This window comes from Zingiber officinale, chromosome 1B (genome assembly GCF_018446385.1).
Source record: "Zingiber officinale cultivar Zhangliang chromosome 1B, Zo_v1.1, whole genome shotgun sequence".
Taxonomy (NCBI): Eukaryota; Viridiplantae; Streptophyta; class Magnoliopsida; order Zingiberales; family Zingiberaceae; genus Zingiber; species Zingiber officinale.
In genome coordinates this window covers 50,843,446-50,858,833 of record NC_055986.1, presented here as the reverse complement: position 1 = coordinate 50,858,833, position 15,388 = coordinate 50,843,446, and the positions used below count along the sequence as shown (strand labels likewise).

At 47.5% G+C, this 15,388-nt stretch overlaps 1 protein-coding gene across 1 annotated transcript; it reads left to right on the top strand.

The window, feature by feature from the left end:
- Positions 1–440: 440 nt before the first annotated feature.
- On the top strand, positions 441–1,754 carry LOC122038318. The gene is made up of 2 exons (XM_042598009.1): positions 441–842; positions 957–1,754. The coding sequence occupies exons 1-2, from the start codon at positions 441–443 to the stop codon at positions 1,752–1,754; spliced, it is 1,200 nt and encodes a 399-aa protein (XP_042453943.1).
- Positions 1,755–15,388: the final 13,634 nt, after the last annotated feature.

Genomic DNA, 15,388 nt, shown 5'->3' with positions numbered 1-15,388 from the left:
GGGGCTCTAAGAGAAAACTGCCCGAGGGGTTTCCTCAGGTTCCTTATCGCGAGCTTGACTTGGGGTATTATCTGCTAGGACCCCATGGCCTCAGCCTTAAGAAAGAACAACCTCAAGCCTCTATGGCTGAGAGTTCCCTACCTAGAGAATCAAGGAAAGGGAAGGCTCTCATCATACCAAAAGTATTCCCGGAAGATCTGGACGAGAGAGTACCTTTCTCGGCTAGGATTTTGAATGAAAAGTTGCCTAAGGGCTACTGGGCTCCGTCGATCGGAGAATATGAAGGGAGCAAAGACCTTGAGGATCATCTACGCAAGTTCAAGAATGCATCCCTGTTTCCTTGAATATGTCGAGTTTTCTTAAATACTTTAGCTGGCTCGACACTAAAGTGGTTTGATGGGTTACCACAAGGATCCATCACCTGTTTCATGGATTTCAAGATGGCCTTCCTGCATCGTTTTGCCAATAGCAAAAAATATCAGAAGATGGATCATTGCCTTTTTGCTCTTAAGCAAGGGTCGACTGAGCCTTTAAGAAGTTATATTAACCATTTCAACCAAGTGACCCAGGACGTCCCCACCGCCACTTCAGAGATTCTGATGAGCGCTTTCTACCACGGATTAGGAGAGGGAGAATTCTTTAGAGATCTCATCAAAAATCCCGCTCGGAATTTTGATGATATAGTGGAAAAAACTGTCTGCTATATCAAAGTAGAAGAAGCACAGGCGACCCGGAGGAAAGCTGAAAGACCACCTCCATCTACCAATAAGCCGGAAAGAAGGGTGCCTCAACCCCTGTCGCGCGCTCGGGAAGCCAGACCTACCTTTCATCCCGAGCCGGAGGTTAGACTAGCCCCCCAAGTCGCAGTTGTGCACGCTCCTCGACCTGGACCGTGGAACACTCGGTATTACACTTATCATCGATCTCGTACTCATGATACTAATCATTGTTTCTAGTTCGCTCGGGACTCCAAGCGGGCTACAGAGTTAGGCTTACTACCGGCCGAGTTAGCCCCTCAAGTACTCAAGATGATGGAAGAGCAGCGAGCCGCGGCTGGACAGGCTGGGCAACCCCGCCCCGACCTAGCGAGACCCAGTACTCATCAACCCGGTCGGGGGAGAGGGAGGGAGCCGGAGGTAGTACGGGAGGTCGAGAATAGAGGCAACGCTGCCGTTCGAGAGATTGGCATGATCTCTAGAGGGCCAACTAATGGAGATTCGGGAAGAGCGCGCAAGTCTCATGCGCGTCGCTTGGAGGTCCACACTGTTGGATGCAGCCAGGAGCAGGCTTCTGGCCCTGTCATCAGCTTCGGGTCAATAGACCTGGAAGGTCTGGAGCTGCCTCATGATGATGCCCTTATCATCAAGTCCATTATCGCCAACAGCCGAGTGGCTCAGGTTTTCGTTGACACCGGGAGCTTGGTTAATATTCTGTTCAGAACTACATTTGAGGAGATGCAGATCGATGCCACTGAACTTCAGCCTGTGGCTACGTCTCTATATAGATTTACAGGCAATGAGGTGAAGCCAATGGGTCAAATTAAGCTGGTCATATCTTTGGGCACCGAGCCATTAGTGCGCACCAGGAGGAGCACTTTTATAGTGGTTTATTCCCCCTCCTCTTATAACGTCATCTTGGGAAGGCCCACCCTGCATGAATTTAGGGCCACTATTTCTACCTTTCATCAAAAAATCAAATTCCCCGTGGGCGAGCAGGTCGGGGAAGTTAAGGGAGAACAGAAGGTTTCTCGCTGATGCTATATTGATATGATCCGGGGGGAGGCTCGGAAAAATCAAAGAATGCAAGATGGTGGAGTCCATGCTGTCCAAGAAGAGCCTTTGCCTATGGTTGAAAAACTCATCCCCTGGGAGGAGGTGCAATTATACGCTGAATGCCCTGAAAGTTTAACTCACTTGGCAAGCGACCTGCCTTCTCCTCTTAAGGAAGAATTAGCTCAATGCTTGATCCGCAACCGGGATGTCTTCGCCTGGTCCACAAAGGAGTTACCCCGGGTCAGGCTGGAAGTAGCAGAGCACAAATTACATCTACTACCAGACTCCCGACCGGTCAAGCAAAAGAAAAGAAACTTCTCAGCCGACCAGAACAAAATAATCAGAGCTGAGGTGGATCAGCTTAGGAAGGTAGGCCACGTTCGAGAAGTGCAGTTCCCAGCCTGGCTCTCTAATGTGGTCTTAGTAAAGAAGCCCAACAATAAATGGAGAGTATGCATAGACTTTCGAGATCTCAATCGAGCTAGTCCCAAGGATTGTTATCCTCTGCCCCGGATCGATCAGATGATGGACTCAACTGCCGGTTGCGAAAGGATCCGTATGCTGGATGCTTACCAGGGGTATCATCAGATTCCTTTAGCGGTGGAGGACCAAGAAAAGGTTAGCTTCATTACAATTGATGGTACCTTCTGTTATACTATCATGCCCTTCGGTCTCAGGAATGCATGAGCCACATACCAAAGGATGATAGACAAGATCTTCCGGGAGCAGATCGGGCACAACATGGAGGTTTATGTGGATGATATACTCATTAAGTCTCCTTTAGCCGTGAATCTGATTAAGGATGTAGAGGAAACTTGCCAGACTCTCTGGCAATATAGGCTGAAGCTGAACCCATTGAAATGCTTGTTTGGGGCTAAAGGAGGAAAGTTCTTAGGGTACCTAGTGATCGAGTGTGGAATAGAAGCTAATCCAGAAAAAGTTTGGGCACTACGTGATATGCAAGTCCCCCAGAATTTGAAGGAAACGCAAAAGCTGGTCGACAGAATAACAGCCCTGTCAAGATTCATTTCCAGATTTGCAGACCGGGCCACTCCTTTTTTCAAAGTGCTCAGGAAGGCCTCCAAGTTCCAATGGGATGAAGAATGTACCCGAGCCTTTGAGGAGCTGAAGAAGTACTTGGAGGCTCTGCCATCTTTATTAAAGCCAGTTGTGGGGGAACCATTATGGGTCTACTTATATGCCACCCCTGAGGTCGTGGGGGTTGTGCTTGTTAAGAAACATGATAATGTACAACGGTCAGTATATTTCTTCAGTCATCTATTAAAAGGGGTTGAGTCTCGATACACGACTCTCAAGAAGTTGGTTTATGGATTGGTTCTTATGGCTCAACGGTTAAGACCTTACTTCCTGGCACATCCTATCACAGTTCTGACCAATAGCACCATGGGGAGAGCCCTAACTAATGTAGAAGTTGCAGGTCGGCTTATCAAATGGGCGACGGAGTTAGGAGAGTATGACATATAGTACCAGCCATGCACAGCCATCAAGGCGCAGGCCTTGGCAGATTTCTTAACAGAAATTCATCAGACCAACTCTGAAGAAACATAGAAGGTCTATGTGGATGGGTCGGCCACTCATCAAGGAAGTGGGGTCGGGGTCTTGTTGATATCTCCCCAAGGGGATATACTTCAGTTGGCTATCCGGTTGAATTTTCGAGCCACTAATAATGAGGCAGAATATGAGGCTTTATTGGCAGGACTGCAGGCAGCTCGGCACGTGGGGGTTGCTCGAGTAATCATTTACTCAGATCCTTAGCTAGTAACTCAACAAGTGGCCGGCAACTTTATGATAAATTGTCATAAATTACAAGTATATCGGGAAGTTTATGAGAAGATGAAAGAATAATTTACAGATATCACAGTAACCAAGATCCCAGGGCGGAGAACGAGAAGACAGATGAGCTAGCAAAGATGGCCAGTTCCTTAACCACTTGGGTGTTGGACAGGTCAACGGCGCAAACCTTCCTTATAGCTCAAATAGATTTGCAAAACAACAGGGAAGCAACTATTGATTGGCGGGCGCCCATGATCAGCTATCTTAGGCAGGGTACCTTGCCTGTTGACCCAGAGGAATCAAGGCTGGTCAGGAAACATGCCCATGCTTATGTCATGATCGGGGATCAGCTATACAAAAGGTCCTTCTCTAGGCCCTTACTCAAATGCCTGGGTATGGAGGAAGCAGACCAAGCCTTACGAGAAATACATCTGGGGTGTTGTGGCAGTCATATAGGATTTCGGACATTATCTTGCAAGGTACTCCTGGCCGGGTATTTCTGACCTACTTTACAGAGGGATGCTCACAAGCTGGTAAATATTTGCTTGTCCTGCCAAAAACATCAAAATTTAACACATCGACTAACGGCTCTACTAAGAACATCTATAGTCTCGTGTCCTTTTGATCAATGGGGCATGGATATTGTGGGACCATTTCCAATGGCCCCAGGCCAGAAACGCTTCTTACTGGTGGCTGTGGATTATTTTTCTAAGTGGGTAGAAGCAGAGGCCCTGGCCAGGATCATAGAAGATGCTGTCATCTAATTTCTATGGAAGAATATTCTCTGTAGGTTCGGCATTCCGCACAAACTGGTATCAGACAATGGGAGGCAATTTCAAGGGCAAAAAATCCAGGCCTGGTGTAAGGGGTTTGGCATAACACAGGCCTTCACTTCAGTGACATACCCACAAAGCAACGGCCAGACCGAGGTGGTGAATCGAGAAATAGTACACGGTCTGAAGGTTAAACTAGATCATGTGGGAGGTAACTGGGTGGAAGAATTGTCAAGTATCCTATGGGCTTATCGTACAACACCCCGAGAAAGTACAGGTCTGACACCCTTCCATCTAGTTTATGGGAACGAAGCGGTAGTACCCATAGAGATTGGAGTACCATCAGTCAGGAGGACATTATATGATGAAAGAAATGCAGAGCGGCGACTAGCTGAGCTGGATCTCATCAGTGAAACCTGAGAGAAGACAACAGCCAGACTGGAGGCCTACAGATAAAGAATGAGACAAAATTATAACAAAAGAGTAATTCCTCGATTCTTTGGGGAAGGAGATCTAGTCTGAAGGTTAAACTAGATCATGTGGGAGGTAACTGGGTGGAAGAATTGTCAAGTATCCTATGGGCTTATCGTACAACACCCCGAGAAAGTATAGGTCTGACACCCTTCCATCTAGTTTATGGGAACGAAGCGGTAGTAACCATAGAGATTGGAGTACCATCAGTCAGGAGGACATTATATGATGAAAGAAATGCAGAGCGGCGACTAGCTGAGCTGGATCTCATCAGTGAAACCCGAGAGAAGACAGCAGCCAAACTGGAGGCCTACAGATAAAGAATGAGACAAAATTATAACAAGAGTAATTCCTCGATTCTTTGGGGAAGGAGATCTGGTCTAGAAGCAAGTTAAACCCGTGGGGGACGTGGCCAAGTTAGCACCCCAGTGGGATGGGCCTTACAAAGTCATCAAAAAATTATCATCCGGAGCTTATTATTTACAAGATAACCAGGGCAAGAAGTTAGATCGACCATGGAGCGCTAACTACCTGCGACCTTATAGAGTTTAAAGAAGCATATAAAGGAGAATAGGTCGGACTGGCACATGTTTAACAGACCGGGGTAACAGGCCGGGGAAAAAAGTAGACCAGATAGTGCAGTAAGAGGATATGTCAGAGCGCCAATTGTATATCCCAATATTTCTTTCGACGGACTAAGAAATTTTAGCAAAGTAAACCTCAAAGTGAAGGGGATGTGCATTAAGAAAAATAATAAAGTATTTCATAGGAAGTCATTAAATCACATTATGTACAGACAGTCAGTGATGATCATTTGAAAGGAGCAAAGATATCATTCGGAATCTCTTTAAGGATCCGGTCATGATCTAAAAACTCAACAGGAGGAGCTGACTTTAAGTAGTCCTGTTTGTAAAGTTGTCGCAGAGCCCTGGCCGCACCATAGATAACAGATGTGGAGAAGTGTTGTCCTGCTTGTGTACAAAACTCTGGAGAACGCAGGTACAGGTAGCGGCTCTATTTGCAGTGATCGTTGTCCCCTTCTTTGTAGACGGTCAGGGTTGTAGACACCCCCTCTGTAGTAGTGCGAGCTTGCGACAATTCCGCCCGGACGACCATAAGTTCTGCTGCCTGAGATGCCAGTTGGGCCGTTTGGGATTCCAATCTTTTGCTTTGCTCCTGTGCTAGGGTTTCGACGGCGCGTAGCTTCTACGTCAACTGGTCAATGGCTCGTTGATGCACCAAAACTTGTTGATCCATGTGTTGCTGGTGCACGACATCGACCTAAATTTTTTCTTCTTGAAGGCCTTTCAGATTGTGGTTAGCCCACGCCAAGGATACTTCCAGATGGGTCTTCCTTCTGGTCAGATCCTTTATTTCAGCTCTTAGGGCATGACTAGCCTGCGTAGGGTCATTCAATTGAAGCACCAATTTTGTTACCATGTTTCGCAGTACCTTATTTTGGTGATGAACAGCATGGAAGGATTGGTTTATTATCAGGGACTCTACACAGGCCTGAGACATAAAGGAAATATCTGATAAGAGCGGGGAGGATAATAGCTATGGTAATCATGGAAGCTTACCTTGATATACAGCTCTGAGAATCTATCCATCTCGGCAGGGGGCGGCAAGAGTTCCATCTGCTGCATACTTTCTTCCCATAAAGTCACCAAACGACCTTTCATTGTGAAGGAGCTGGTGGGAACATCATGCCGTGACCTTAACTCAACCTCAGAAGGGGCAATGGTATGATAATGGTGATGAACATGTGGTGGTGGCTGTGAAGGCCAAGAAGTTGAGCCCGATGGCCCTGCAGCTGACCCAGAAGGAGCTGAAGGGGGCATATAAGAGGGCTCGGGAGGTGGGGTAGCTGATGAAGGGTGGTGTGACAGGCCGTCTTTGGTGCTCTGACGCTGTTGCGAGGTGGAAGGTTGAGCTAGCTGAGGCTCGACCAGAACCTCAGGTGGAGCAGGAGGAGCATCTGCTGGCTCGGGATAGGAGTGGTGGTTGCAACAGGAGGCGAAGGAGGAGGAACATCGGAAGGGCCTAAGTCTTGTCTAGGATTGGGGGGCCCTACGACGAAGTCTCTGAGCCAAAGGTTGGTCATCCAAGTCAGAATCTTCGGAAGGTAGCCGAATCCTACGCCGAGAAGAAGAAGGGGCATCACGACTCAAGCGGGTGTTTACAGAATGTGCCCGACGAGCCGCCTGAGAAGCTTCTCTGAAGGCAGGGCTGGCATAAGTGACGTTGGCTGATCTTCGACCACGACCGCGACCAGGGCTGGAGGTTGGTCGGGAAGGATTAATCGATTGAAGAGGCGTCAGGGTGAAGGGTCAGGCTGTAGGCGAGGCCCAGGGACGAACGGGAGCGGTAGGCCAGGATGTAGGTGCAGTCCTGGGACTAGCGGGACGAGTAGAGGAGGCAGGTTAGACAGTAGATGAGGCTCTGCAAGGAAAACGGGGTCGGGGATTTGCAGAGGAAGCCACACCGACTGTTAGGATGTATACTAAAAGCCTAGCTTTTGGTATAAACATTTATCTAGAAATAAGAATCACATTGGTCAAGTGTCTACATTTATATATACCGAATGTAGATGTTCAATTAATTTATATTGTAGATAACATAGTGTGTGGTGTCACACACAGAAGATCATGTTATCGGTTCTTTATAAATTATAAACAGTAGCTCACGACTAAGATGGAAAGCAAAAAACCATTGGAAGGTCGTAGTATAATTAGGTATTAGTTTATCTTAACTATATAATTACACTAGTACACTTAGAGTGTATTGAGTAGGACCATTAGAGGTCGTTTCTTTTTATACTGACTTTATAAAGGAACAAAGGCCTCAGTTATTATGGAAGTGTGTGCTCTTAATCCTAATATAATAACAAGCACATATATTTGAATTGGGAAATGATATCACTTATATTTTAATTGTGCTTGTTATTATATTAGGATTAAGAGCACTGAACTCCTAGGACTAACCAACACCGACATGGGTCGAAGTCGAGTAGGGGAGCGATCTCCGTTCTAAAATAACTCGACCGCTCCTCATTATCTCCATATCACTTATAGGAAGAGGCTGAACTTCTGAGGCACGGGTTAACACATCAGCTACACAAGATAGAGTACGGGGTCAGCTACAGTAGGTAAAACAAAATGTATAAAGTTATAAAAGAACCAAAAGAGAAGCTTACCCCGGGAATGAGGCGTCTCAGGAGTAAGATAGCTCAGGCGGAAATATGATAGCAATTCCTCAGATAATAGGCGTGTTAAGTTCAGTTGTCATCCTGCCAACCGAGATGAAGCCTCTATATAGGAAGTATCAAGATGAAAATCCCCTAGTGGCGGGGTCAGGGAAGTGACGACTGCCATTGCAGGGGTCATTTTACCTCATGGGGAAATAGAATGAAGAAGAACTTTCTCCTCCAATTCGCTCCAGAAGGCTGTAGAGGTAAGAAAAAAGTAGTCCGAAACGCGGTTGAAAGCGGAAGGAGCCTTCTTCCTACTGTTGAAGGGTGAAGAAGCAGTAGAACAAAGGGGCAGACCAGGATAGCTCGCATACATCGCAGAGTACTACAAATCCACAAAGGATCCTTATAGAATTCGGCGTCAGTTGTCCCAGGGGAATTTTGAAGTGGCGGCACACATCAGAAAAGAAGGGGTCAAGAGGGAGATGGAGGCCGACCACAAATTGTTCTTTAAAGAAGGTGCAATATCCATCAGGAGGAGCAAAAAATTGGTGCACTCCGGTGGGAATGATCACATGGGCGTTATCCGCAACTCCATAGGTATATCGCAGATCATCCCGGTCTAGTTCATCGAAAGTGGATGAGCCAGGAAAGTACATTGCCGCCAGAGAAGACAGATAGGAGGAGGATGCCATGTGAAAAGAGACAGAAGGAGAAAAGATCAAATGGGAAGCTATCGACGCAAAAACAGAGATTCAAGAGTAGTAATGGATTCCGGCGGGAAGAAGAAGAAGACGTGAAAAGTCTGGAGGCAAAAGCGAGAGGAGATTATTTATAGCCGCTGGGTAGAAGGGCAATTTAGTTAGTTATCATCCACCGGTCCACAACAATTGGCGGGAGCAAGGAGGGCCGATGGATCTTCTTTGAAAATAACGCCCAAGGGTATATCTGGAAAAGCGTCGGCACGGAGTACGAGGAGATAGATTTCGAAAAAAGACGTAACAGTTATAAGTGTCTTATGAACACTTAATTCTCGCTTTCCCGGTCTGGTCTTAACCCCTGATTTCCTGCTCCGGTATTATCCTGTACTGGATTAAGGTAGAAGAAGCAGACCAGGGTGTGTGGCTAAGCCGGGTCGGTCAGTGGGGAAAGGAGAGTGAAACAGGTCGGGTTAAGGAAGTAAGTCCCCACCGGGGTCAAATAAAACTTGAACCAGAACGTCAAAGCACACGTTCATATCACCACAGTTCATATCAGTCAGGAAACATACAAGGCAATTGAAAAGAAACTAATAAGCTAAGGAGAGATCAAAAACAAGCAGTCATATCATATCATGAGAAAGTTAAGTAGTCCAAGGCAAAGACAAATCCGAAATTACAGGCAAGTTTCATTTTTACATCACAATTCAGCATCCGCAGGAGGCTCGGGGAGAAGAAAGAGGTCGTCATCATCCTTGAAGGAAGGATACGACCCGGCCGGAAGCTCGTTCATCAGGCGAGCAGTGTCCAAGAAGTTTTTCGAAGGGGCGGAGTGAAGCAGATCCTGCTCAAACATTTGACGAACCCCGCCGGCCGCGCCGCAGCATAGCATAAGGTTCATCAAACCTCCTATCTTCCTCAAAAAGAAAGGAGATGAGACGTAGGATAACCTATACGCTCTCAGACGATCAGCTTCACCTACCTAATAATTTGCCAGCTCTGCCCGGCCCTTCTCAACATCGGCTTGGGCCAAAGCCAAATTTTTTTGACTCTGGGAAGCATTCTCCTAAGCCTTCAAAAGATCGGTCTACAGTGATTTGATTGTAGTTTGGCTGGCCTCCCAACGATTTTGGATAGCCTATTCCCAGTCGGCGCTGGAGGCTAGTTCACCCTGAACGTTGGATAAGTTTTTCTGAAGAGTCTCCTGAGTTTCTTGTAGACTCTTCAGATCGGAGGATAGGGTGGTCAACCGGGCGTCCTTCTCATCCAATTCAACCACTAGCGATCGACGCCGCTCCCCCTCAGAAGCCAATTTGGACTCGCTGGTCTTCAGAGACGCCTCCAAGGTCCTTATCTTCTCAAAAGCCGCATGGGAGATGTTCCGGGCTGACTCTGTAGATTCCCCAATCAATCGAAGATACCCCGCCAGGTCCCCGGGTGTCGGGTTGAGTGGATCACGAGGTGTAAGTGGCAGCTCCAATTCTTGAAGGTGAGCCTTCAGCACCTCATGCTCCCTCTGCAAATTGGCTGCATATTGGATCGCGCTCAAACTGGCGGAGCAGGCCTGCATAAAACAAAGGAGGAGTTATAAGGAATTCCAGAGGAAGAGCCCTGGGAAAAGAAGAGCTCACCGAAATTATCTGGCGAGAAGCTTGGTCCAGCCCCTCCATCGGCTGATTGTTCCAAAACCTTCGCTTGCCTGCCCTCCAGGACGTGGCTAACTCACCCTGTAACTGAACCAGACCGACAGTAGAAGGAGCATCTTCTGCAGCTTCTTCGGCGTCATCAGGCTAGGTGGAGGAAGGCAGGCGCCAGGAGGCGGTGAAGGCATACTTTTTGGAGATTTTCCCCCTGGTTCGAGAAGTGGAGGCCGGAACGACTATAGGGAGGGAGGCAGATAAAGTTGCAGAACTCCCGGGTTGGTCAACTACAGGAAAAGGGATCTGCCCAAGAGAGAAGGCCTGAGTAGGAAGAGGGGCCTGCTCGGGAGATAGATCCCGACCGGGTGTCGGGGCTGATATTCGGGGCGACAGGATGGGAACCTTTGGCCCCATAGTAATCTCCTGGTCAGGAGTAACAGCCTTGGCTTTCAAAGATTGAGAGGCTGCGGATGAGCGATGGCCAGAAGGAAGGTGTGGAGGAGACGCCTGAACCGTTGGAATAACCCTCTTCCTTTTGCGCTGGAGCCATAGTCGTTTAGCAGGAGGGGGAGAAGCGGCTCTCTCTTCCTCGGCCTGTTCCAAGGTGGCAAAGTCTTCCGCAGGAGCAGCATCCAGGGGAAGAGCCGGGGAAGTTTCCTCCCAGGCTAGCGTAGGTGGGGCAGACTGCGAGGCAAAAGGGGCAGACTGTGAGGAAGCTGCTAAGCCCTGTTTAAGCTCCACACTCAAAGCTTTCAAAATGGTGAGAGATTGTTGTTTTATATTTGAAGAATAGGCCCGGAGCATAGCAGCCTCTGCGAAGTAAAATAAAAATACCTTAGTTAGCGAAGAATAGCAAGAAGGAAAACAGAGTCTTACCTAACGGAGCCCCTATCTCCGCCTGAACTGGGCTGAGCCCGAAAGAATATAAAAAGCCTTCCAACAGTATTATAGACAAGCGAACGCTCACGCCTTGAAGTTTTTCTGAAGCGACGTCGCAGGAAGACTGATGTTGGTGCACAGGGAGGTTGGAAGGAATGTCAGAGCGTCATGGGGTCGGCTCAACCAAGGGTTCAGGTAATCTAATAAAGAAGAAACGAGATTTCCACCCTTTGTTGGAAGAGGGCATATTAGAAAAGAACGTATAACCAGGTCTAGCCTGTACCATGAATACCCCCTGGTCAGAGCGTCTGAAGGAATAAAAATGATAAAAATAGCTGAACGGTCAAGGGGATTTGATATATGTGACATAGAATGACGGTGCCACACACAACTCTGAAGAAGTTGGGAGCAAATTGAGAGGAGCATATACCAAAGTATCGGCTCAGGGAGAAGATGAATGGATGTATAGGAAAATGAAGGTCTCCTAAAAGTTGGTCCTTAAAAACAGTCATGAAGCCTTCAGGAGGGGATGAGGGATGTTCACTGGGTGTGGGAACTCGAAGTTCGTAATCCTCACTAAGTCTCAAGTTAAACCGAATCACGGGCAGGTCATGGTCATCTATGTCAGAAATGTAACACGAATACCAAAAGGAGGCCTTACCGTCCGCCATTATCAAGGTGAGGAAGGTCGAAGAAGAGGTCAGTTGAAAGGAGGAGGAGCACCAGGTATGAGGAGTCAAGAAGGGGAAAGGCTGAGACACCTGAGACAGCAAACCGACGAGGGGACGAAGGTAGTCGAAATGCTCAAGGCAACGACGGTGGACTGCCTTTAGGGCTTATAAAGGGGGCTTTCCTAGGGAATATCGAAAGATGAGTCGAGTATATTTTTGGGTAAAGCACCCAAGGCCGTCCGATCGTAGAACGACATACTCTTATGGGAAGTCGTGTACAAAAAGGAGTGGAGTCGGCGGCGTCATATGGCGTAAGCAATAAAGGCGTGGGGCAGGTGTCACTACTCTAGGAAGCGTATTAATGATAGACGTGATAAGGAAATCATGAGAGGAAGCGGGCGTACGGAAACGTCTGTTACGCGATCTTCTCGGGAAGCAGCGAAGAAATTTGGCGGGAAATAAATTCGAATGTTGCAAGGCCACAAGACATCCTTTTCTCGAGGATTGAGTAAGATTTTAATATTTTTATCCTCACAATACATCTGATACTGTATATCTCTTGACCGCAGACGAGGTCGAAGCGGTCTCTTCAAGCAATCCCTGGTCGGGAACTCCCCCCCCCCCCCAAGGTCGGCAACATCTGTTCTGGTCGGGACTTCACTCCCCAAGTTGGTAGCATCTGTTCTGGTCAGGAACTCACCCCCAGGTCGGCAACATCTATTTCCGAACGGGTTTTCATAAGAATTCTCAGTCGGTTGTCCCAGACTCTCGCCCCAATGTGAGTTATAAGTGAGCATGGCTCTCACGCCCAACGACCTTCCCGGTCGATTGTCCCAGACTCTCGCCCCAGTGCGAGTTATAAGTGAGCATGACTCTCACGCCCAACGACCTTCCCGGTCAGTTGTCCCAGACTCTCGTCCCAGTGCGAGTTATAAGTGAGCATGGCTCTCACGCCCAACGACCTTCCTGGTCGGTTGTCCCAGACTCTCGCACCAGTACGAGTTATAAGTGAGCATGGCACTCACACCCAACGACCTTCCCGGTCGGTTGTCCCAGACTCTCACCCCAGTGCGAGTTACAAGTGAGCATGACTCTCACGCCCAACAACCTTCCCGGTCGGTTGTCCCAGACTCTCGTCCCAGTGCGAGTTATAAGTGAGCATGACTCTCATGCCTAATGACCTTCCCAGTCGGTTGTCCCAGACTCTCGTCCCAGTACGAGTTATAAGTGACCATGACTCTCATGCCCAACGATCTTCCCGGTCGGTTGTCCCAGACTCTCGCCCCAGTGTGAGATATAAGTGAGCATGGCTCTCACGCCCAACGACCTTTTGTCCCAGACTCTTGCCCCAGTGCGAGTTATAAGTGAGCATGACTCTCACGCCCAACGACCTTCCCGGTCGGTTGTCCCAGACTCTCGCCCTAGTGCGAGTTATAAGTGAACATGGCTCTCACGCCCAACGATCTTCCCGGTGGATTGTCCCAGATTCTCGTCCCAGTGCGAGTTATAAGTGAGCATGACTCTCATGCCCAACGACCTTCCCGGTCGGTTGGAACGTACAGCAGATAGAAGTAGGTCAGTATACAGACCTGGCGTACAGGTTGGAACGTACAGGCCATGGATAACAACGGACAGAAGCAGGTCGGGATACAGACCTGGCATATAGGTCAGAACGAACAGGCCATGGATAACAACAGATAGAAGCAGGTCGGTATACAGACCTGGCGTACAGGTCGGAACGTACAGACCATGGATAACAGCGGACAGAAGTAGGTCAGTATACAGACCTGGCATACAGGTCAGAACATACAGGCCGTGGATAACAGCAGATAGAAGCAGGTCGGTATACAGACCTAGCGTACAGGTCAGAACGTACAGACCATGGATAACAACGGATAGAAGCAAGTCGGGATACAGACCTGGCGTACAGGTTGGAATGAACAGGCCATGGAAAACAGCCGACAGAAGCAGGTCGGTATACATGTCTAGCATGCAGGTCGGGACGTACAAGCCATGGATAGCAGCGGACAGAAGCAGGTCGGTATACAGGACTAGCGTACAGGTCAAAACGTACAGACCATGGATAACAGCTGACAGAAGCAGGTTAGGATACAGACCTGACGTACAGATCGGGACATACGAACCATGGATAACAGTATACAGAAGCAGGTCGGAGTACAGACCGCGGAATGCAGACCTAGCATCCAGGCACTACAAAATAAATAAGCCAGGGAATCATAAATGTCTGTCAGAGAATGTCAGAGAATAATCAGTGTGTCAGGGAATATGCTAACAGTCGGGGTACATTACCTCTTTGATTCTACCGTCAACATATGAGAAGGTGCCACGTGTCATTCACTGACAGACAAAGTCTGACAGCCGACATTCCCTAACACCCGTCGGACCCAGAAACATCCGTTGCAGTATAAAAAGGGATGCTTTGTCTCTTATGCAGGTACGCTCACTCGTCATTTCTTACTGGTCTTTACTTTTCGTCCTTTTTTCTATGCTTCTGGGGAAAAATTACCTGACTTGAGCGTCGGAGGGCCTGACCTGGGGACTTTTTCCCTGGTTTCTGGTCTCTAACGACTTGTGGGCTCGTCTGAGTGTGTGCAGAGCCCTAGCGTCATCTTCCCGGCCATCATCCTTCGTCATCCGCCCGTGTGAACCCTTTCGGAGGGGTGCCAGGTAGATTGGACGTCGCCGTGACTTTTCGTCAACTTCCAGTACATCAAGGCCCGCCTTCATCCGACTCATCTTTCGGACGGGATCACTTTACAATCAGTTTATCAATACGTTTACACCCCCCACCATGCCATTAATTCTGTGTTTGCTATTAAAAATTTTATAACCAACATGAAAATTAAATTCTCTCATTCCAGCTTGTCCAAAATCTGTTGGCCTTCAGTACATTAAACTCTCAGCGTATCGCATCACAAAAAATACATAATCTAACTTGAAAGATAGAGTTTATTTCACTCTGTTAATATTATAATTGTTAGCGAAAGTATGGAGATGTATAAAAATTATGAATAAACATATGTACTTACGATTTTACTTGTATTGGACCCGGGATCGTAGATACCTCAAAATCTCTTGACATTAAGGAATGTAGCCCTCGATACCACATTTCATAGTAGGATGGGTCCATATTTTTAAAAAATTCCACCTACACAAGTATGAAATTTGTAACCAATACACACAAACATCTAAAACATTGTGATTTACTCAACATGGCAGTTACTTACATAATTTTGAAACTTAGATGTGTATAGTTCTGAAGCTCCAAGGGAGTTATAATGTATATATTGAGCTTCTTGGAGGTCTATTATAAGTAGGTGCCAGTGATCATCTACATTATTTAATGGATGGAATATATACCTGAGTGTCTTGTCAGTGTCAGTGCTTGCTGATAGCCCAAATGCCTCATAAGACGACATTTCAAACATTTCTTATGCCAGTAAACAAGTATTGTTAAAGGAATATATGGAGAATAAAAA